General features: G+C 56.7%; 2 protein-coding genes across 11 annotated transcripts; both read right to left on the bottom strand.

Moving 5' to 3' along the window:
* Window positions 1-263: 263 nt before the first annotated feature.
* RGL3 (ral guanine nucleotide dissociation stimulator like 3) lies at window positions 264-12,731 on the bottom strand. Of its 10 annotated transcripts, none has more exons than XM_027585223.2 (20): window positions 12,643-12,731; window positions 12,062-12,175; window positions 11,190-11,413; window positions 11,005-11,058; window positions 10,670-10,881; window positions 7,265-7,407; window positions 6,958-7,173; window positions 6,019-6,065; window positions 5,821-5,905; window positions 4,697-4,753; window positions 4,502-4,588; window positions 4,268-4,300; window positions 4,074-4,195; window positions 3,232-3,327; window positions 3,062-3,130; window positions 2,877-2,973; window positions 2,355-2,363; window positions 2,071-2,223; window positions 1,868-1,982; window positions 264-837 (listed from the first exon to the last, which is right to left on the bottom strand). In XM_027585223.2, exons 1-20 carry the CDS (start codon window positions 12,673-12,675, stop codon window positions 719-721), a joined length of 2,085 nt encoding a protein of 694 aa, XP_027441024.2. In that variant the 5' UTR covers window positions 12,676-12,731; the 3' UTR covers window positions 264-718. The 10 variants fall into 10 exon arrangements, with proteins under 10 accessions (XP_027441024.2, XP_027441021.2, XP_027441025.2 ...); XM_027585220.2 differs by having other exon boundaries at window positions 6,019-6,122; XM_027585224.2 differs by lacking the exon at window positions 4,502-4,588 and having other exon boundaries at window positions 6,019-6,122.
* A 680-nt stretch (window positions 12,732-13,411) lies between these two features.
* Window positions 13,412-22,088, bottom strand: CCDC151 (coiled-coil domain containing 151). The gene is made up of 13 exons (XM_027587208.2): window positions 21,342-22,088; window positions 20,183-20,304; window positions 19,985-20,062; window positions 17,875-18,045; window positions 17,679-17,780; window positions 17,444-17,569; window positions 17,110-17,232; window positions 16,426-16,575; window positions 15,316-15,476; window positions 15,066-15,222; window positions 14,338-14,493; window positions 13,778-13,862; window positions 13,412-13,586 (listed from the first exon to the last, which is right to left on the bottom strand). The coding sequence occupies exons 1-13, from the start codon at window positions 21,580-21,582 to the stop codon at window positions 13,468-13,470; spliced, it is 1,791 nt and encodes a 596-aa protein (XP_027443009.1). The 5' UTR covers window positions 21,583-22,088; the 3' UTR covers window positions 13,412-13,467.
* Between the last annotated feature and the right edge of the window lie 11 nt (window positions 22,089-22,099).

Here is a 22,099-nt window from a genome sequence, read left to right on the forward strand (position 1 = left end):
CCTCTCCCTACCCCAGTACAGGGAGACCGTGCCCCCCTCTCCTTTCATCTCCACACCCTGTTGACTTATGGGTGATGGTATTTGTCTCTGATCCCAATGGATTTTCATTTCTTCACTCTCCCATATACGTGGCAGAAAAGAAGCATAACGCCCCCAAATGCTGGGGAGTCCCCACCCCCATGTGTGTGACAGTCCCTCGACCCTCCGCATCTGGTCCTGTCTCACCCGAACGCTTTCGCAAGACTCTTAGATTTTTTTCAGGTTTTAGTTTTGGTTTTTAATTTCTATCGTAACAGAGGATGTAAGACCCAGGCTCAGAACAGACAAGACAGACCTGTTTCATAACTTTGGTCACTATTTTCATCCACTTCTGTCAGTTCTGATGTGTTTCCGCCAGTTACAAGATTTCTCTGGGGAAGGGTCTGCCCCCCGCCCCCCAGCACCCTACCAGCCTTCTATGTTTATGGGATGAAGCTCTTCACCCGGCCGCCTGTGGGCTGATGGCTCTGGAATAAGGATCTGGTGCCAGGAGGGTCAGAGAGATGGTGTCCAATGCGCTAAAGTTGGAGGTGGGGGGTCATGGGGTACAGAGTACAGTGGGCTTTACTGGACAATGGGACCTCTCTGGGAAAGGAACCCTCTCCCCACTTCCATGGTGACAGAAGCTAGGCCTCAAGCTGCCCTGGGGCTTGTGACCTAGAGGGAGAAGGGGGCCCCCTCAGGTTGAGGAGACCGTGGTTGTGTGCTGGGCTCTCTCCTTCCGCCTCAGCACAAAGTCTCCAGGGGTGGCTGGACTCATTGCATAGAAGACATTGGCGTTGTCAGGCATCAGGAGCTCTGGCCAGGGCGGACATGATGGTCAAAGGCCTGCACAACCTCATACTTTCCCCACAAAAGACCTAGGTAACCTTTTGCCATTCACCTGTCTGTTCTGCAGAACCTTGGGTCCCTTCAGCCAGCACTAAGCCAACCTTATTCTCCTCTCACTGGGAACGCAGACAACTTCCCACTCAAAGCCTGCACAACCTCATGTCTCTCCCACCTTGCGCCTGGGCAACCTCCTGCTATTTCCCTCTGGAATCTAGACAACCCACACTGCAAGGTGGGACCAACTCAGGTCACCCATCCCAAATGACTTCCTGCTCACCCACCCTTCCCCCAGCCAGTTCTGAGCCAAGTTCATGCTGCTCCCACCATGAACTTGGACAACATCTGACTTCCTACGTCCAGCCTATACGATCTGTGGCCCTCACTCTTGACAGCTGAAGCCAAACAGCCTCCTATATTCCTTCCTAATGTCCCACCAACCTCATGTCATATCCTTTTGCATGTCACCCTCTTGCCTCTCCTTCTTCAGCACTGGGTGACCTCCTACTTGTGTCTGTTTTGAACGACATCATGCTCCCCACCCTGAATTTCAATACCATGTGGCCCTCTCCCATGCCAAGTGCAGATAACTTCGGAGTCCCCCTGCTGAGGCGGGGCAAGCTCATCTCCTCACAAATTCAAGCCCAGACCCCCTTTAGATTCCTACCCCACCAGGCTGAGCCTGAACGACCTCATGATCCTACAAATTTAAGCCAAGACAACCTCCTTTCCTCCCTCTCCCATTTGACCCTGGACAATTTCATTTCCCCATAAATCCTAAGACACCTATATTGCCCCTTTCACTCACACAGCCAGGGCAACCTCATGACCCTGCAAAATCGAGGCACAAATTTTTCCTGCCTCTTACCCACACCCCGCTTCATCCTCCCCCTCCTCTGTCAGAGCCACCTCCTGGCCCTGTTAGGCCAGCCTTGACCCTAGTCAGTCTGCTGCCCTCCGAGCTAACCCCCAGCCCAGGCTGCACACAGTCCCTGCTCACCCCTGTCCCCAGGAAGGACTTGGAAGAGCTGGTAGTCCCGGGCCCAGGGCTGAGCCACATTGTGCTTTTCCAGGGCTCGCTGCACCACGCTGGGGGCCTTGTCCTGACTAGTGAGCTGGGAAAAGAAGGTGGGTGGTGAGGTGTGACCGCCAAGCCCCAGGGGGCAGGGCTGCCCCAGCAGGTTCCCGGCTCCCGCCCCTCACCAAGATGCTCCGATACAGGTTCCCGTGGTCATTGTCAATGCTGACGCGGATGACTCGGGCCTCCGATCCCTGCTGCCCCGGTAAGGAGATGTGGGAGCTGCTCAGGGGCAAAGTCAAGGGCCGGGAGCCCGGCAGGTCTGGGCTCAAGGGCAGCTGTAGGCAGTGTGGAGGGGGGTGCTGAGTGGTGGGAGAGTTACATGTCCCCCTGCAAAAGCGGAGCTTGGGGACAGGCAATTAGGGTGCGCTCACAAGCCCACATCTGTGCAATCCCACCACATACAGACCTTCGTGCCCTGTGACAAAAACAAATTTACACATGACCGTAAACATAGCACAAAGCTGTCTTTACACACAAGAAATCCTGTGTGCACAGACAGCAGCAAGTACACATATATGCTCGTAACTGTTGTACACCCACAAGTCCGTGAACAGCCCCATTCAGGGTCCCATGGATAGTGTGGATATTTATGCCCATGTGTCGCCTTTAGGCATGCCAATTCCTGGGGACATGCATATCCTTGCAAAAGTATAATCACACCCTGGAGTGCCCTGTGGGTGAGCTGACTCATCCAGATCTGTGCATAAGCCAGACTGAGGGACAGTCCCTCACGTAGGGCCATGAGATGCACACGGCCTCCTGGACAGATACTCAAGAGTGCTCAGCCAAGCATGTGTACAGTCTCTTATGTACATGCCTGGCTGTGAAACCCCATGTATGCACGCACGCACACATGCACGCACGCGCGCATGCGCACACACAGCCCCGGGCGCCCACAGTCCCACATGCACACAGGAAGGCCTAGTACCTTGGTGCTGGGGCCCTGGGACCCTGGAGAGGCCGGGGCACTGCCAGGAGGAGGGTCTCTGGTTCTAGGACTAGATGGGGGGGACCCTGGGGACAGACTGGGGGAGATGCAGAGCCTGAGGTCGAGTGGCTGCCCTGACCTCTGACCCTGCCGTCTCCAGTCCTTTCACTCACTGGGATGCTCACCTGGAGGTGGGGGAGGAGGGGTCCCCAGGACTCCCACCAGGGGATGAGCCCCTCTCTCGGGACAGCTTTCTAAAGACAGAGACAAGGCATGAGGACGAGCCCAGACCCAGGCCCAGGAGCAGCCTCCCGTCTCTGCCCACCTCACTCCCCAGGCACACCCCAAGACTCACGCACTGAGGCGCTTGGTGAGGCTGATTCGCCGCCGGATGCGTGGGGAGCTGGGGCAGGAAGCAGCGGGTGGCTCAATGACACGGGAGACTCGGTAGCTGAGGAGCCAAGGTGCACATTGGGGTGGGTTGGGGCCAGGAAGTGGCAAGGAACGAGACGAAAGGCAGGATCAGTTGGGAGCTGCACTGCGGGTGTGTGGGGGGAGCGGCGGGAGGCGGGCACCAAATGTCAGGGTCAGGGTAGCAAATGGAGGGGTTATTATGGCATCGGGGTCTTATTAGGGATGAGATGGGATGGCTTGGTCGGCAGGGCACACAGGGATTCGCAGAGAGGGACTGAGGAGTAAAATTTGGTCATAGATAGAGTTCAAGGTCAAGTAATCATTGGGGTCAAGGATTGGGGTAAAGGATTCAACAGAATGAAAAGAAACAAATGGGATAGTGGCGTTGGGTGGTCAGACACACATCAAAGCTGGAGTCGGTTATTCAGAACTGGGGGGGGACAGCGATTAGGCTCAGAGGGTCAGACTGGGGTTACAAATGGGGTCACAGGTCTGACGGGGTCAGGACGGGGGGAGGAGAACAGATGGCACGGGTGAGGGGAATGGCCGGTCGTACATGAAAGGCTGAAGTCGGAGAGTCAGACGGGGTCAGAATTTGAGGTCAGAGGTGAACTGGGGCCCTCACTGGGGCTGCAGAAAATGCAAGGTCATAGGATGGGGGTCAGGGCCCTGGAGGGTGTCTGAGGAGTTGGAGACGTACATGGGGTAAGTGGGTCTAGTGTGCCATCCAGAATCGGCCAGGGTGGGGGCTGGGCCGGGCCATGGGGGGGGCGGGGGGGTCACCTCTGCTCCTCGCTGAGCTGGCGCTGGGTGCGCAGGGCAGCCAGGACAGGTGCACGGGGGCTCAAGCAGTAGCTTCGACATCGCTTCTGCAGCTGCTGGATGTGGGCCAGGATCTCCCACTCCTGAGGGGGCGGCCTCTCAGAACCCGCCCCCGCCCCACCCCCAGCCCCCATGCCCACCCCAGTGTCACTCACCTTCCTCCTCTTCTCAAAGTTGATGAGATCCCCCTGGGGGCAAACTCTGTCTGAACTGGAGCCTCCAGAATCAAGGACTGAGGGTCAAGGTCAGGGGCTAGATGTCAGGAGCCCCACTGCCCTAAGGGGGCTGGGGTAGGCAGTGCGGGCAGGGTCAAGGGTGGGATGTCAGGAGGCCCACTGTGCTGAGGGTAAGTGGTGCTGGGGTCAGGAGTCAAGGGCCAGGGGTCAGACCTCCAGCATGTCCGGCAGGGCTGTGTCCAGCATAACCAGGTCCGTGAGAAAGGTGCCAAGGTAGGGGACAGGGCCCGGGGGCAGTTTCTGTGGTCCCCAGAACTTCAGTCACTTTCAGCTGTCACTGACCCCATCACGTACCACCCCATTCTGTGAGGATCCTGCTTGGCCCCCATCCCAAACCACCTCACTCACTGGGGGCAGGCTTCCTGGGAGGGTGTCCTCCTCTTGGGGGCCCTTGGTGGCCTCCTCCTGGGGGGAGGGAAGAAGTGAGCAGTCCTGGAGTCTCTCTGACCCTTCCCTCGGGGAAGATGCCTCAAGACCCAGCATATACGCCTGTTTTGCTTTCAGCAACTACCAGCGGGTTGTAAAGGCCAAACCCAAGGTATATTGAACAAGGCACAGGCCTGTCATCCATCCCCTGGAAATGCCCTGCACCTTGTCTTCATAGCATCGCTCTGTCTGGTAATTAATTATATAATTGCTAGGCAGTTATTAACGCACGGTGTGTTTCCCTATTTACTGCCTGATTTCCCCCCTGGGCAGGAACCCTGTCCACCTGGTTCATGGTGGGGTCTCCTGGCACACAGCAGGTGCTGAATTCAGAGCTCCCTCTTCCTTGACCTCTTATCCTTACTTGAGACATTAATTCGTTCGCAGATATTTACTGAGCAGCTATTCTGGGCCAGGCACTGTTCTGAGTGCTGGGGAGACAGCAGTGAGCAAGAGACAAAAATCCTGGCCTCCTAGAGCCGACGTTAGCGAGGGAGAGACAGCAACAACCAAGCTCCACGGGTAGCAGGCAGAGGTAAGGGCAATAAAGGGGCAAGCGGAGCAAAACCTGCAGAAGGTCAACGTGAAGAATGTTCTGGACCGAAGGAACAGCCTTCACATTCCATCTATTCTAGATTCACCCTAAGAACCAGCAGCTAATTACAATTAGAATCTCAGTCTTGCCTACAATAAGTCCAACTTGTTGGCAGACAATTTTCAGTTTTGCTTATCAAAGTCGAGTCCTAGTGCAATTTTTTTTTTTTTTACACTTTACTCTTTGCTGTGACTCTGGCCTCAAGTGACCTTTTCCGTGTAACTTCCGGTATTTGTTGAATGAATAAATAAGGCAGTCACTGAGCGTGAGCTATCATGAGGGCAAGCAGAGGCAGTAAAACAGGGGTGCTGCCCACAAACAAGGGGAAGGTCATCACTGAGGTGGAGCGAAAGGACACTGAATGTTTTGACAATGACAAGTGGTGCCCGGCCCCAGGTCCCCTTTTTCCCTTTTTGGGCCTGGGATCCTCGGGGTCCACACCCATCTTTACCTGGGAAAGAATCTCTCTACTACTGAGGTGGTTGTTCTCATCGGAGAAAATCTGCGAAAGTTTTCTGAAAGTGGATAACTGTTCCCTGGGGGGGGGTCAAGAGAGGGGTCAGGGGTCAGGGGCTGGGAAGGTCAGAGCTGCGCTGGGGAGGACGTTCCACCTCAGCGACAAGCCCCCTTCCCCCCGCCCCAACCTCACCTGCTGACGGCGCCCCAGCTGCGCTTGAGCCTGTATATGGGGTTAGACTGCAGGGCGGACAGTATGGCGCGCAGCGAGGAAAAGTTCCGCAGTTCCCGGCAGCGCTGCGGGGGGTGGGGGTGGGGGTGGGGGTGAATCTGGTGACACCCCACGCCTGACCCCCAGCTATGATTCATCTTTGATCCAAGACTTCTGACCCAGGTCAGACCCCTACGGACTGGCCGACAAGCTCCCAGGAGTCAGTCTCGCCCCTCAGGACCCGGACCCTCCCCCACCTGCAGCCCCAGCCCCTCCCCCAGCTGCCCCTCCGTTCCCTACCTCTCACCTTGGCTTCCTTTGTCCCCACTCCTTACTTCTACCCGAGCCCTAGACGTGCCCACAGTATCCCTCCTGGACCCAGATCTCTCCTCCCCGAACCAGATTCAGCCTGGGTATCAACCTGGTCTACTGTGCCATCCAGAATCGGCCAGGGTGGGGGCTGGGCCGGGCCATGGGGGGGCGGGGGGGTCACCTCTGCTCCTGGGTATCTACCCCCTTCTCCTCCTCCCTTACCACTCCCCCACTCTCCTGGCCCCCCCCCCCCCCCGCGTTGCTTTCTCTTCTTCAGCCTTGAGGCTCTTGACCCGTCCCCACCCAGTCCCTCTCGGGACCACCGCCACCTTCTCTGGGCATTGGTTCCTCCTCCCACCCACCCTCCCCATTACCCCCATCCCCCATCCCATACTCTTATTCCTAGACCCACCCAGGGTCCCTCTGCAGCCTCGCCCCCAGCCCTGGGCCCCTCCCAGGCTTTCTCTTAGGGGCACCTCCTAACCCCAGTCCTCCCCTCATTCCCAGACCCTTGTCTTCTGCCTTCCGCCTCCTGTCCCCTGCCTCTCACCAGGCCTCGTCCCCACCGCCATGCCCCGCCCCCACGTCCCCTTCCCCGCGGAGGCGCACCTGGGCGACGCGGATCCACTTCTCCAGCCGCTGCGCCCTCTGTGGGGCGGCCAGGCCCTGCTCTCCCAGCACGGAGCCCAGCACGCAACCGATCACCATGTTGAACTGGGTCACGGTGGCGCGCACCGTGGGGGCAGCGCTCGTGGCCCCTGGACGGTCCCGCTGTGACCACACGGAGCCCAGGCACTCGCAGGGCCGCACGCGCGAAAAGAGCTCCTGGGTGGAGGGAGGTGGGGAGGGTGGGGAGGTGGGTAGGACTGTGCTCGGCGGAATCGGCCCCACAACCGCGCCCCGCCCCGGTGCTCACCGCGTCCAACAGCGTCAGCTGTTCCGCCACTTCATCTACACTGAAGTCTAGGAGCTCAGGGCCTTCCCGCACCAGTCCTTCCTCCTCTTCTGAGCAGCCTTCCGGGGAGTCTGGGCGGGGGGTCTGGGTAGCTCCAGGAGGTCCTGAGGGAGTATGGGGGGGGTAAAAACTCTCAAGTTTGAATCCAGGACTGGCTGTGTGACCTTGGACAGGTTCCCTAGAGTCTCTGAGTCTCACTTTCCTAATCTGCAAAACCGAACCTCCCCGGGTATTTTCTTTTTTTAAGATTTTGTTTATTTATTCATGAGAGACACAGAGAGAGAGAGAGAGGCAGAGGGAGAAGCAGACTCCCCTCTGCGCAGGGAGCCCGATGCAGGACCGGATCCCAGGACCCTGGGATCATGACCTGAGCTGAAAGCAGACGCCTAACCATCTGAGCCACCCAGGCGCCCCTCCCCGGGTATTTTTAAGGGTGTCAGAGCAATGGTAATGTTCATTTAGCACCTAAGGTGATAATCCACCCTAGGTGATTTAGCACACTAACCCAGTGAGGGAGGTACTATTATCCACCTCCCACGGATGGGGAAACTAAGGCAGGAACAATTTACGCTAAGTCACACCTTCAGGAAATGGCAGGGCAGGGATTTGAAACCAGGTGCTTAAAGGCTAGAGGAGAAATGAGGTGTTTTTGGTTTTGAACCTATATTAAAGTAAGATCTGTCTGCCCTATTGTTGTGGTGAGAGGTGGTATAACTTTGTAGTTAAGGGAAGGCTATTGTCAGTCCCAAGTTCAAATCCAAACTTGTCCCCCGGGCTTGCTATGTGAACTAAACCAAACTCTTTGACCACTGTGTGCCTTGATTTCTTCATCTGGATTTTTAAAAAAATCAGAGATCACACATACTAGGCAGTTATAAAGTACTCAATAATAGGAATGATTTTTTCCGTAGTGGGATTCTATGGTGGCGCCCCCTAGGGGACATTTTGAAGTTGAAATCTGCCACAAGGGGGCCGACCTGCACAGTGAATTTGTGCCTCGCTCGGCCTCCAAGCGTCCCTCCAAGACACTTGTGTCCTTGAAAAACCTGTTTACCATAATCTGCACCTAGAACCCAACTATCTTGCTCATAAACACTCATTAGTTTGGCTCCAGGAATGCAAGAACTGCCAAAGTCTGGACTCTGTTTTGTTTGGAAATTACGAGTGTTGTTCACCAACATGAAACATGTCATCATGAGACAGCAAACAGGTAAATGGAGAAGGCGAGACACTCCTCGGGACAAATGATCCATTTTTTTTTCCCCTTAATGACATTAAACAAAAGACAAAGGGAGACTGTGATAGAATAAAAGAGACCTAAGAAATGAAAGACCAAGTGTCTTGAATAGATGTTTGGATTTCGAAGAAACAACTGTAAAAAAAAGACAATTTAGGGACAATGGGGGGATTTGAATTTGGATTGGGTTTTGGGTTTTTTTGTTTTTGTTTTTCTTCTTTTGAGAGAGAGCAGGGTGGAGAGGGGCAGAGGGAGAGGGAGAGAGAGAGAATCTTAAGTAGGCTCCACACCCAGCGTGCAGAGCCTGACTCGGGGCTCGATCTCATGACCCAGAGATCATGACCTGAGCCAAAATCAAAGAAGAGTTGGACGCTTAACTCACTGAGCCACCCAGGCACTCCAGGACTGGGTAATTTTTTATATTAAGTAATTATTGCTGATTTTTTGGAAATGGTTGTGCACACGAGGTTCTGTTAAAAGAGAAATCTAAAAAAAAAGTTGTTAATTAAGGTGGGTAGCAAAGTATTTACGTGTGAAGTGACGTAAGTTGGGGATTTGTCTTCAAATCATCCTGAAAAAAAATTGTGTCAAATTCATAATTGTTGAAAATGAGCAATGGGTGTCTGAATATTCTTTATTCTCTCTACTTTTCTGTATGTCTGCAATTTTTCATAGTAAAAAGTAATCCCAAAATAAAGATGTTAAAATAAAAGTATATTCCAGAGCAGGGCACACAGTAGGTGTCCAGTGAATGTTCATGTACTCCTCTGACCTCAAGAACTCATATCCTAGGGTGGTACTTTCGACAGAATTTTCTACAATGGTGGAAATATTTTCTACCCGTGCCGTCCAGTGTGGCTACTGAGCACTAGAAACGTGGCTAGTGTGACCAAGGGACTGAAATGTTTATTTTAAGTTCAATTTCAATAATGCAGCTATAGCAGCTACGCCATGGGACTGCGTGGCTCTAGTGACTTGGAATCAGCTGGTGGAATCCTCTGCCTGCAGAGGAAGAAAGAACATTAAAAACCAAGGGGGAAGACAGAGGGATAAAATATATATAAATAACTGAGATTTTTGTCACCAGGGAGAAAGAAGTGGCTGCTACTTTGTAAAGCAGAGAGGAATGTGGCCACTTTAATCTGAGGATTAAAGGCCAGGGATTAGGGACTTAGATGCTTTTGAGATCGGGATCAGGTCAAACACGGATGGGTGAAAGATGATACCTTATAAGCAGGATGCAATTATTCAATCAACAAATCTTGGTTGTTCCTGCCTCTGGGGACAGAGCCAGGGACAAGGCCAATAAGTGCTAGGCAGAAAAATAAGGCAGGCAAGGATGCAGAGTGGGAGGATATATTTGTTTGGAGATCAGAGAAAGGGACAAGTTGAACAAAGACCTGAATGAAGTACGTAGATATTTTTCCCTCTCCCCAAAAGCTCTCTACAACAGAGGTTGGCAAACTCTATAAAGGACCAGATAGTTTGCTGATACTTTACAGGAAAATATCAGTATGGGTTCTTATGTCTTTTCACTTTAAGTGGTAGATTCGAATAAGTAAGAATCAGTGATAACAACAATGATGAAAATAATACTATTCGCCAAGCCCTCATTGTTTTCTTATTTACTGGTTTACTGTTGTCTTCCCTAGGGAACTGGGAGCTCCTGTCCAGTTATATGCCAAGAGCCAGTAGCTATTTGTTGAATGAATAAAGAGGTCAATGAGGGAAATACTATTATCACCCCCAATTCACAGATAAGGAAACAGAGGCTCAGAGAGGGAAGTGACTTATCCAAGGTCACACAGTCAGCAAATGGCAGAACTGGGATTGGAACCCAGGTCTCTGTGGCTCCTAAGGTAAGTAGCAATGGAATGAGTTGTAGCTAGAAACATAGGGCATCCTGACCCAATGGCAGAGTATTTTTGTAGGTAGGATGGAGGTGTAGGGGGGAGTGTGAGACAAATTATGTTAGACAAAGGGTCAATACCCCCATTATACCGGTAGGGAAACTAAGGCTCAGACGGGGTTAAGAACCGTGCCCAAGATCTGTCACTCTGTGAGGGGAGAAGGCCCCTGGAGGACAGATCAGGCAGGGAAAGGCCTGCTCCAGGCCCCCTGCCCCTCACCTGCCCATGCCTCAGGCGGCTCCTCTTCCTGCTTTCGCTCAGCCTCCTCCAGGAAATCTCCCAGCAGCTTCTCTGCTTCCTGGGCCTCAGGCCCTGCTGGGGCCGCCCAGCCCAGAAAGGTGCGGACGCTGCCTAGGTCCGAGTGGGCAGGGGGATCCCGGAAATCCTGAGGGTGATCCCGCAGCCAGGAGCTCAGCACGGACACCACAGCCCTGGCCAGAGTGGGGGGGGGGCGGCTCAGAGACCAGCCCCGAGCTCTGGACCTTGGGAGCCCTTACACCGCGGACGTGACCTTGGACCTCTAGGACCCCCACCCTCACCTATGGGAGACCAACCTTAAATTCTTGTTGACACGCAGACCTTCTCCCTCTGTCTTCCTGATCTCTATCCTGGGAAAAGCAACTCCGCCATCAGATGAAGAGGGTGGCTAGGGGGTTGCTTAGGGGCAAGGGAATGCCTGATCGAGCACCCAGGTGAGAGTCTGGGGGTGGGAACACGGAGATTTCCCGTCGGTACTGACCCTGGAGGCAGGGGCGGTGGTGGTGGTGGCAGGAGAAGGCCCAGCACACGGGCGGTGGACACAAAGGCCCTGTGGGTGGCCAGGAAGGCAGGCACGAAGCCCGGGTCCTGCTCGTGGTCTCCAGACACCAATTCCCGCACCAGCTGCTCCAGCCTCGCCGCCCTCAGCGCCCGCACCTTGCTCGTGCGGTAATGGAGGAAGGCATCCGCAGCGGGGCTGGGGGCCTGCCGGGCAAGGGGGCGGCAAAGAGACACCAGGAGCGGCCCCCAGAGCACCCCTTTTCCAATCACGCCCATCGCTAAGTACCGCTCTTGCATCTGATCTTGCCCATTTCTCTGAACCCCGCCTCCTGGATTCAAGATTATGCTCCATACCCAAATGACCCTCGCAATCCGCCCTGGACACCGTCGCCCCCCCGGGCCCCGCCCCGTGCCCTCGCTCACTCGGCCCTCCCAGGCTGCTCCCAGCTCCCCAGCCACGCTTCACTAGCCGCTCCCGGTCCCAGGCTGCTCCCAGCCCTCCACCCCAGGCCGCTCTCACCCGGCGGCTTCTAAAAGACAACCACTCCCCTCCAGCTCCGCCCCACTAAACCTGGCCGACCTGTGCCCAGCAGTCCAGTTTAGTCCCCGGGTCCCGCTGCGGAACCGGGCGGCCCGCGGGCAGCCCATTCATCGACCCCCCCCCCCCAATTCACCTGGCCGCCCCCAGGCGCTTTTCGACGCTTACCTGGGTGCTTGTAAGCCCTGCCCTTCCCTCGGGCCTCAGCTCCGCCCCTCGGTTTTGCCCTCGCCTCTACCTCCAGGCCCCTCCCCTCGGCCCCGCCTTCACCTGGTCGCCTCCCGCCCCGCTCCACCCTCCAACCCCGGCCTCACCTGGCTGCCCCCGGGCCCTGCCCCAGGGCTCAAGCGCTGACTGAGCTGCCGACGCAGGGAGACGCTGTACACGGCTCCGTCCTCCGTCTCCTCGCCCCAGTCTTGCAGCGGCGCCTGGACGCGGAGACCCGCTCAGGGCGCCGCGAGGGGACGGGCCCCGGGACATCGGCCGCCCGCTCCCGCACGGACTCAAGCCGGGCCTTCTAGCACCATCCCCCCTTCCCGGTCAGACTCAGCGAGACTCGGGGCGGGGTCCCGGGCTAGGGCAGTCCCCTCGGCGCCGCGGGCACACTCCTCCCTGGTCCTGAGAGGATGGAGTGGCATTTGGGGACGTCCCAGGGTCCAGGCTCACGGAGTCTGTCTCTGTCCCCTCCCGTAGATGAGCTCAGAGACGCCCCCCATCCCTAAGAGGTATCAGCCACTTCATTGGGAGCAGGGGCCAGGAGGCCCAAGGTTGGGACTCCTGGGCCGGTAGGAAGGGTCCGGTTTGCGCGGAGATAGGGTCCGGAAGGCGGGGACCTGGGGTTTTTGGACCTCAGGGTCGCTAGGGATGTGGGGTCCGGGACCCCTGGTCCCCTTACCAGGGCGAGCTCCTTGCCCGCTGTCCGATCCATGGCCCGTGCCCGTCCCGCTCCTCGGCGCGGCTGAGTGAGGCGGAAGGGCCAACGGGCAGCGGGCAGTGGCCAGGCGTTGGGGCCCGCGGGGCAGGGCGGGGCGACCGGGCCGTGCAGGGGCGGGGCAGGCCCCGTGGCTCTCGGATGCCCCCAGCTGGGGACCCCAGCGCCCAGCCCAGGCCCACGGAGGTGAGGTCCCGGCTCTCCCTGCAGGCGTCTATCAATCTGTGCCCAGGAGAAAGGACACCTCTCTCCCCCAGAGAAGGGTTCTTTTCTGTGTCTCCAGGTGGGGGTGTGCTAGTGTGTGTAGCTAAGTGCGGGGCCAGTCTGCGTCCCGGGGAGAAGAGTACCCTGTCCTCAAATGGGGAGGGCTGTTTCACTCCAGGTGTGGGAGTAACTCTTATTATCCTGGACGTGTGGGTGTTCAATCTGTGTCCGCAGCTGATGGGAAGTCCTTACTCCCCAGGTCAGAGAAGGTGGAGCCTGGGCCCTGGATTTTAGGGGCAGCTGTCTTTGCAGAGGTGCAGGGTCAAGGAGAGGCAAATACGCAGGGGGCTGGTTGGTGACCTTTATTGCGCGATTCTGAGGCCAGCACAGGCTCGCCTTGGAAGATTTACTGTGGGAACATCCGGTGGCCCGGCCCCCTTCTCTACTCCGGGCGCCACTGCCCGTTCTGCTCCGTTGTCCCGCCTGCGTTTAGCCCTTGAAGGGGCCCGTGAGCCTGAGGCTGGACCCAGAGGGGTTGGGAGCTCCGCAGGGGCCCGGAAGCGCCAGGTGGACGCAAGGGTGAGTCTAGGTCTTCTTCGAGCGACTGCGTTTCTTGCTGCGGGATTCGATTAATTTCTGGGAACGAATCTTAAGCGCCGCACGGCTCACCACGTCGTTGTCTTCGTCCTCACTCTCCTCTTCGTCTGCGCAGGGCAATGCGGGGATCCGGGTTCCCATTCTTGGCTCAGATTTCCCTTCCCAGCCTTTACCACCCCCCCCCCCCCGGCCCGAACTCGGCCCCACCCCCCAAACTGGCCCCACGCCAGGCCTCAGACCACTTTCCGTCGGTTGGCTTGGGCCCCCAGCCCCGCCTCTTCTCCCTGACCGTACTGACCGAAGAACTTGTCCTTGAGACTGGCAAGGGGCAGGGCGATGCGGGTGTTGTGCACGGGCAGTTTCCCCTCCAGGGTGGAGTAGAACTGGGGGAGAGAGGGAGCGGGAACCAAGAGAGTGGGTGGGGTAGAGGCTGCAGGGAAGTCCTGTATCCCCTCCTCCTTAGCCCATTCTAGGATAGACCCTGATTCCACGTGACACCTCTGCCCACTCCTCCAGTTTAGTTTTTCTCGAGGCCAGCTGAATTACTCGTTCTTAGAGCGCTCCCGGATACCCAGCCCCGCCCCTTTGACCCGTAAGACCGCCCCTGATCTCTGGGGTCCCGCCCCTTGATTCCGCCCCCCACCCCCCACTCCCGCCAGCACACAATCCCCAGCCCTGCCCACTGGCCGTGCGGACCCTCTGGAAGCTCTCCTGGCTCCTCAAACCTCACACGTTGTCCCTAAAGCTCATTTCCCACCCATAGGCCGCCTCCCTCCTCTCCCAAGGGGTGGCCCCGGCTCCCCGGTTTTCTGCCCCAGCCCCGGCATCCTCAGCCCCGCCCTCTGGCTGTACTCGCACCTCCTGGTCGGCGAGATGGCGCAGCATGTCTGGCACGTCGTGGCTTTCGAGTTGTGCCTGCAGCTTCAGAAGCTTTTCTTCCACGAGGCCCAGCAGGTCTGGCAGATAGTCAGCTGCCTGGGGATCCAGCACCTTTCCGGCGAAGCGGCCGTCCACCTGCGGCGGGGGCGGAGCCGAGTCATCCCGGAGGAGGCGGGCCCCTGGGGCGTGTTCCACCGGGGGCGGGACTTTACCCCCCCCGCCCCCCGTCCGGTGAGCTAGGCTTTCGAAGGTGAGGGACCACCAACAGGGTTGGTTCTATCCCTTGTGGGGCGGGGCCTCTGAACTTAGAGACAGAGGACACTGGGTGGAACGAAGGGTTTTAGTGGGGAAAGGGGGTAATAACTCATTTCGGGGATGACTGTCGGAAGAAATGGGACTCTGCTGCGGCCAGGGTGGGGCTCCGCCTGTCTCAGGCCGCCCAAGTATTGCAGTAGGGTCTCTGAGGTTTGGAGCGGGGAGGCAAGGTGGGACATTTCCGTGAAGCTGGAACAGGGTCTCTGAAGTCCTGAGCCCCTTGAGAAGTAACGGGGTTTCCCCGCAGGGACATGGGGTGGAGAGGAGTGTAGGCGGGCCTCTGGCATCCTGGACAGGGCAGAGGGTTGGTCTCCTTGAGTAGGGCCAGGAACCCCCCACCCCCCTTGGGCTGTGGGAGGCTCTGGGCTGAGCTTCCTGGGGGTGAGGCCTACTAGTGTGATGTGGTTCAGCTTGCCGGCCAGGTGTTCAAGGCCCTCCTTGGTCATTTGTATCGCCCGCCTGGCACGTTCCAGCTGATCCTGTGCCTCAGTGCGCCGCTGCTCTTCCGCCTTAAGGCGCTCCTGCAACTCAGCTTGCAGCTTCTGCTGACTACAGGCAGCGGGGAGGTCACCACTGGAGCGCCTCCGAGCGGGGGTGGGGGGCTGGGGGGGGCAATCTCTCCCTTGGGCACCGGGGCCTCACCTCACAATCGTGGCCTCCCCTGAGTACTTGAGGTCTTCCAGCTCGCGCTGCAACCGCTGCTTCTCTTGCCTCAGCCTGAGCAGCGACTGCTCGTTATCGCTCTTGAGCGTCTCCAAATGCGTGAAGGTGTCGCCCTGCGCCAGGAACCGCCTCACCACCGCCTGCAGGCCCCCCAGCCCCAGTCAGAGGGAGGCCTGGGCAGGCCTGCGTGCACCCCCTCTTCCTTTCCCCTGGGCACGCAGGGCAGATGGCCTAAGCTGGTTGGCTTCTGTGCAGTGATGATGTTTAGGGACTCTGGGAGTCAGACTCAGAGCTGCCTCAAGGATGTGCAGCCCCCGACATAATTTTTGCAGGGCCCTTGTCCATATAAGGAATTTCAATCAGCCCAAATCGTCATGTGGTGCAGGGTAGCAGTGAGCATCGTTGCTTTCCAAAATCAGCCTGCCCTCCACCTTGTGACGGTGAATCTCGCCCAACCCACTGAGGAAATATCGCCAATCTCGGGAGCACTCTGCCCACCAGGCCAATTTCGGGAAAGGTGCTGGGCCACAGTGCCCCAGATGACCCCCTAGCCCGGAGTCCCAGAACTCGTCCGGGGTTACCCTATGGGAGAAGTAGCAGTGGGAGAGTGCCCAAAGGGGAGAAACTGGACTGGGGTCCAGTGGGATCAGTATCCGCCAGCGGGAAACATGAAGGTCTTAGCAAATTGCAAGGAAAACGCTGCAAAGCACAGGACCCAGGGCAGGGGCCCGGCTTGTCAGGGTCTGAGAGCGGCACTGGGCAGTCTACTGTGCCCCAGACCATGTTACAGGGACTGGAGACACAGGAGAGACCAAACTCGCAGTTCTCACAGAGCTGACACACCAAGGAAGTTAGCACCCGCATAAGAGGGAACAGGAGAGGGACTGATGGCGAGGGTAGATAGCTCGTGTGGGTTTTGCTGTGAGGAGCAGCAGAAAGACGGGGCAATAACTGGAGGAGGGAGGAGTGTCTTCTACGAATAGAGCAGGTTTGTGTGCTGAGGAACTGAGCCAGCAGAAAGGGGAGGCTGGGTGTGTTGGCTTCAATGGCCTGGACTCAGTTTGAGCGGAACTAGAGGGCAGCACTCACGTGGGTTTCGGCCACGCCGGTGGCGTCCTTGACCTTGCCAAAAAGCATCTCAGTCTGGTACATGCTCCAGCGCCGCCTCAGCTCCTCTTTGGCGCACAGGCTGTCCTGGGTCGAATCGTCGGACTGCAGCAGCATGTGCTCACGCTGGGTCTGCTCACAGGTTGAGGTCGGGGTGGGAGTCAGCTCTCAGGCAAGGATTTAGGGTAGAGGCCAGAGAGGGGTAGCAGGACAGGGGGCCGGGAGGGGGGGGCCCGCCTGGGGAGCCAGGGTAAAGGCTTGGGGTCAGGAGAGCAGGAAAGGGTTGGTCAGCGATGGGCAGCCTCAAGGCAGGACAAAGAGGCGGGGTCAAGGGAGGAGGCGTGGCCTCGAGTAAGGGGCGGGCTAGAGGCAGGATCAGATTTAGGAGGCGGTGTGGTCATCAGGTGGGGATGGATGGGGATGACCGGTGAGTGAGGGGCGGTCTGGAGGCTCCTCCAAACAAGGAAAACTGATGGCGGGAGGGCGGGGTCAGGGAAGGGGGAGGAGCCCTGGGCATCAAGCGGAGGTGGGGGCGAGTCCAGAGAAATGTTAAGAGCCGGGAAGGTCTAGGGTATTGCTCGACGCAGGGGTGCGGCCAGACCGGCAGGGCCAGGTCTCGGCTGCGGCGGGCTGGAGTTGCACCCCGGCACCCCTGGGTACGCCCACCTTGCGCTCCATGCGTTCGTTCTGCAGCTTCCTCTCTTCCGCGCGCTTCTTGCACTCGGTTATGTAGCGCTCACGCTTCTTGCGCTCTCGGAACACGGTCTCCTCCAGATACTGCAGCTGGTTCTGGAGGAAGGGCCGGGAGGACAGCAGGACCAGCTGGTACCTACCGAGGCTCAGGGCCGGAGCAGCCAGCCCAACTTCAGACAGCTGGGCCAGGCTGCGGGGTCCTGGGAGATAGGCGGGAGGAGCTTGGGGACAGCTGGGGTTCAGATTCTGGGGCCAGGAGGAGACCACGGCGTCTGGGCAGGAACCCCAGGGCCTGGCAGGCTGGCACCTTGGCGATATCCCGGGCGTTTAACGCCTCCTGGTTCACCACTTGCAGCTCCTCTAGCTCGCGTTTTGCCCTCACCACCTCGGCCTCCATGAAGTCCAGCCGGTTTTCCAAGTGAAGGCTCTCCTCCTGGGGGATGGGGATGGGGGGGGGTGGGACAGGCCTCTGACCGATGTCCCTCGGCAGGCTGGCCCTCCCACTGGCCTCCACCCCACCCCCAAGCCTCCCTGGTCCCTACCTGGAGATAGGCCTTGAGTTGCAGGTACACATTGGTAATGTGTTCGGCCTCTTCCGCCTTCATCCGGGCCTTCTCCAGGCGGTTCTCCAGGTTCCGCATGGTCTAGAGGGAAGCAAGGCTGGGCTGAGTCCCCTCCCCTCTCAAATTCTCCCCAGGATCTCCGCCCCCAGCCCCCACCCCTCCTCAACCGCCTCACCTTGGCCACCTCTGTGTTGCCATTTTGCGCTTCTGCCATCTCCAGGTCGCGGAGGCTGTACCGCAGCTGGAGCTCGTCCAGCCACTTCTGCCGCACCCCCACCTGGTGCCGCAGCACGTCCAGCTGCTTCACCTTCTCACTCAGCCGGTGGTCCAGGTGCTCCAGGGCCTGCTGGAGGGAGGCGAGCCCAAGCGGCAGCCTGAACCCCCCCACCTAAGCCTTCCTCCCCTTCTTCTCCCATATCTTGTTTCTCATCTCCCTGGGCTCAGCGGCATCTGACCCGGCTGATGCCCCAATCCCCAATTTTCCACCCTGGCTGCCCCTTCTCCATTTCCTTGGCCAGCCTCAGGCGCTTCTCACCTCTGTTCACACCCACCCCCTTGATGGACCTATCTAGGCTCTGGGTTTGAAAACTCACCAGAGCTGAAAACATCCAAATTTACCCACCCCCCACCCCAACGCCCGGAACTACAGGCTCATATACCCATATCTACACCACCTTCCAGGCGTCTCCACAGGAACCTCAAAATCATTATGTGCAAAATTGAGTCCATGATCTTTCCCCAAGTCTGCCCTCCTTGAATCTTCTCCATGCCAGCACACAGCAGCTTCATCCTTCCTGATGCTCAAGTCCAAAAGCTCGATGTCCTCCTCACCTTTTCTTCTTCCATCCCACCTACATCCAATTCGTTAGCAATGCTTTGTTCCGTTTCAAAGTTTTTCCCAGAGCTACCTCGTTCTTCCTATTTCCACCACTTTTGTCTAGTGCAGCCAACACCATCTTCACCTGGAGGACCTCCACCTGACTTCCCACTTCTTCCTCACACTTCACGTCATAAAATCTGAACTCTTCGTCTTGGCCAGCTAAGCCTGCTGGAAGGTTCAGCCCCTCCCTGCTGACCCTCTTTTTTTTTTTTTTAAAGATTTTATTTATTTATTTGAGAGAGAGAGAATGAGAGAGAGAGAGCACGAGAGGGAAGAGGGTCAGAGGGAGAGGCAGACTCCCTGCTGAGCAGGGAGCCCGATGTGGGACTCGATCCCAGGACTCCAGGATCATGACCTGAGCCGAAGGCAGACGCTTAACCAACTGAGCCACCCAGGCGCCCCTCTTTTTTTTTAATTAAAGATTGTATTTATTTATTTGAGAAAGAGAGCATGAGTGGGAGGGGCAGAGGGACAAGCAGACTCCAGGGCTCGATGCAGAGCTCAACTCTAGGACCCCGAGATCCTGACCTGAACTGTAGTCAGAGGCTTAACCCATTGAGCCACCCAAGTGCCCCCTTGCTGACCCTCCTGACCCCATCTCCTACAGAGCCCCGCTCATGCACTCCCATCCAGCCACACTGGCCAGGCCTGTGTCTCCAACACTCTACTCCCTTTTTTCTACCTCAGGGACTTTGCACTTGCTGTTCCCTCTGCCTGGATCGCTTTTCCTCAAATCATTTCCTGCCTGTCTCATTCTCAGCTCAAATATCAACTTCTTAGAGAGAAGGGGCTTTGCTCACTCCCCACTTCCACCCCAATCTAAAGTGCAAACCCCTTGGGGCGCCTGGGTGGCTCAGTTGGTTGAGTGTCTGCCTTCGGCTCAGGTCACGACCTCGGGGTCCTGGGATGGAGCCCCACATCGGGCTCCCTGCTCAGTGGGGTGTCTGCTTCCCCTCTCCCTCTGCACCCCCCCCGCTCGTGCTTGTGTACTCTCTCTCTCAAGTAAGTTAATAAACCTTTAAAAAAAATAAGATGCAAACCTCTGCCCCTATCTATCTACTTTCTTCATTTCTCGTCACTACTGGAAATTCCTTTGTTTCTGCATTTGTTCTTGGTGTTTTTGTTTTCCTTCATTCTCTTTTCCCCACTAGGATATGAAGTTTGGGCAGTGGAGATTGGTCTGTTTTTTTCTCTTCTCTTTTCTTTTTTTGACTACACAGTCACCAATACCGAATACCATGCCTAACACAGTCAGTGTGTGATAAAGATTAGTTGAGCGAATACGTGAACGCCAGCTGGTGGGGAGAAAGGATTCGAGACGGTGAGATGAGCCAGGGAGTCCAGCGGGGAAGGGACACAAGCTGGAAATGAAAGGGGAGGGTCAGTGGAGTGGGGTGGCACAAACCTGTCCTGTTCTGTTCTTCAGGGATGGCGTCTCTGACTTCCACTCCCGAATCACTGCCTGGACCACTTTCTCATCCCCCTGCAAGGAGAGGAGCCCAGTCACCGCTCGCCCGGACTACCCCGACCCGAGGCAGTGCCCTGCCCCCTGGGGATGCTGCCCTGACTCCTGGAAACCCTTCGCCTGCTTCAGCACCCTCACCTGGAGCAGGTCCGTCAGCTGTACTTGCAGCACCCTGGTCTCCTCATGGAGCTGGTTGATGGTCTCCTGATTCTTCTTGATGTTCCACTGGGTGCTCTCGTAAAAGGCCTTCCGGTCACCCTCTGCGGTCATGCGAGGTACACAAGCAGAGTGTCATAGGGGGTTGGGGGCTCTCCAGAGGGAAGCTGTTTTTGTTATCATTGACTTCATATTATAACAACAGTTTGAGCATTTATTATATACTCAGTGCTGGACAAAGAACTTTCCAGGTCTCAAATACCATATGTCAACAGGTACATATCCATATCATACCCATTTACAGACGAGGAGAATGAGGCTCAGGCTAATTGGATTGTTCAAGACCACAAGAAGTCTGATTCCCGAGCCCATACCTTTAGCTACTGTGCAAGATTACTTTCTAGTAATAACGAAACAGGTCTCGTAATGGTTCACATCAGAATTTCCCAACCTTGGCATGACTGGTATTTGGGATGGATAATTATTTGTTTTGAGCTATCCCATGAATTGTCAGATGTTGAGCGGCATCCCTGGCCTCTGCCCACTAGAAGACCAGTATCACACCCCTCCCTCCCCAACAATGTTACCATCAAAAATGTCTGCAAACGTTGCCAAATGTCCACTGGGGAGCAAAATGGCCCTCTTCCATTGAGAAACATCGGTTTGCACTTTATAGTGCTTTACTATGTGCCAGTCACTGTTCTAAGCACTTTATACATTTCAACTACCTATGGGGTTGTAGTGTTATTATCCCCATTTTACGAATAGAGAAACTGAGAGCAATTAGGCTACTCATAGTCCCCTAAGATCAAACAGTTTATACAGAGCAGAGCCAAGATTTGAACCCAGAAAATCTGGCTCTAGAATCTCTGCTCTTTACCCCTCCCCCCCCCCCAAGCGTGGTAGAAGAGTTGAAATTACACAAAAGTATGAAACACAGTTTAGTTGGTTCTGAGCCCACGAAAGATTTCATAAGAGAGATGAGGAAAACCACACACAAGTATGAGTTTTTGCCTCCAGAAACAGGTCACCTGGATGAAGGCCGGTGGAAGGCCCTTGTCCACCGTGCCTGGGGTCGGAGGGCTGGAAGGACACCGTTGACCCCTGTCCTGATTCTTTGTGCCCTTTCAAGACATCTTACCCAACAGCTGAATCTTCCTTTGTAACTCTGCCACCTGCGTGTGCACGGCGGACTTCCCCTTGCGAGCATGGAGGTGTCCAGCCTTGGAATGCAGTGGGAGCCAGGCCCGGGCCACACCCTTCACTTGGGAGTGGTGGTGCTGAGCCTTAGTCTGACTGCCCTTGACCTTGGTGGAGGTTGAAACCTGGTCCTGAGAAGTCGGGATGTTGGTGGAGGCCGCCCAGCACAGGGGAGACGTCATGACTGGGTTGGGGCCTAGGGTCCCTAGGGATTAGGGTGGCAAATAGCAATTGCCTCTGTCCTGGATCCGTCAGCGCGGATTCCCCGGGTTCTGGGAGAATGCACTTTCCGACCGCTTGGCGGGGCCTCGCAGCATCTCCCGGTTGCTGGGTAACCTCTGACCCCTCCTTCTTCCAGGGCTCCCATGGAAACCACCCGCGTTCCACACCACCGCTTTCATTGGCTAACGCTGGGCAGAGGGGCGGCCCAATTGCGGGCCGGCCAAGCCTCTCTGCTGGATATTGGGAGGAGGGCACTTTGGAGTCACGTGCTCATCTTTTTTTTTTTTTTTTTTTTTTTTGAGTAACCTCTACACCCAAGGTGGGGTTGGAACCCACAATACTGAGATCACGAGTCACACGGTCTAAGTCGGAACCAGCCAGGCGCCCCTACTTTTTTTTAAGATTTTATTTTTGAGTAACCTCTACACCCAATATGGGGCTCGAACCCGCAACCCCAAGATCAAGAGTCCCGCTCCT

This window comes from Zalophus californianus, chromosome 1, assembly GCF_009762305.2.
Source record: "Zalophus californianus isolate mZalCal1 chromosome 1, mZalCal1.pri.v2, whole genome shotgun sequence".
NCBI lineage: Eukaryota > Metazoa > Chordata > Mammalia > Carnivora > Otariidae > Zalophus > Zalophus californianus.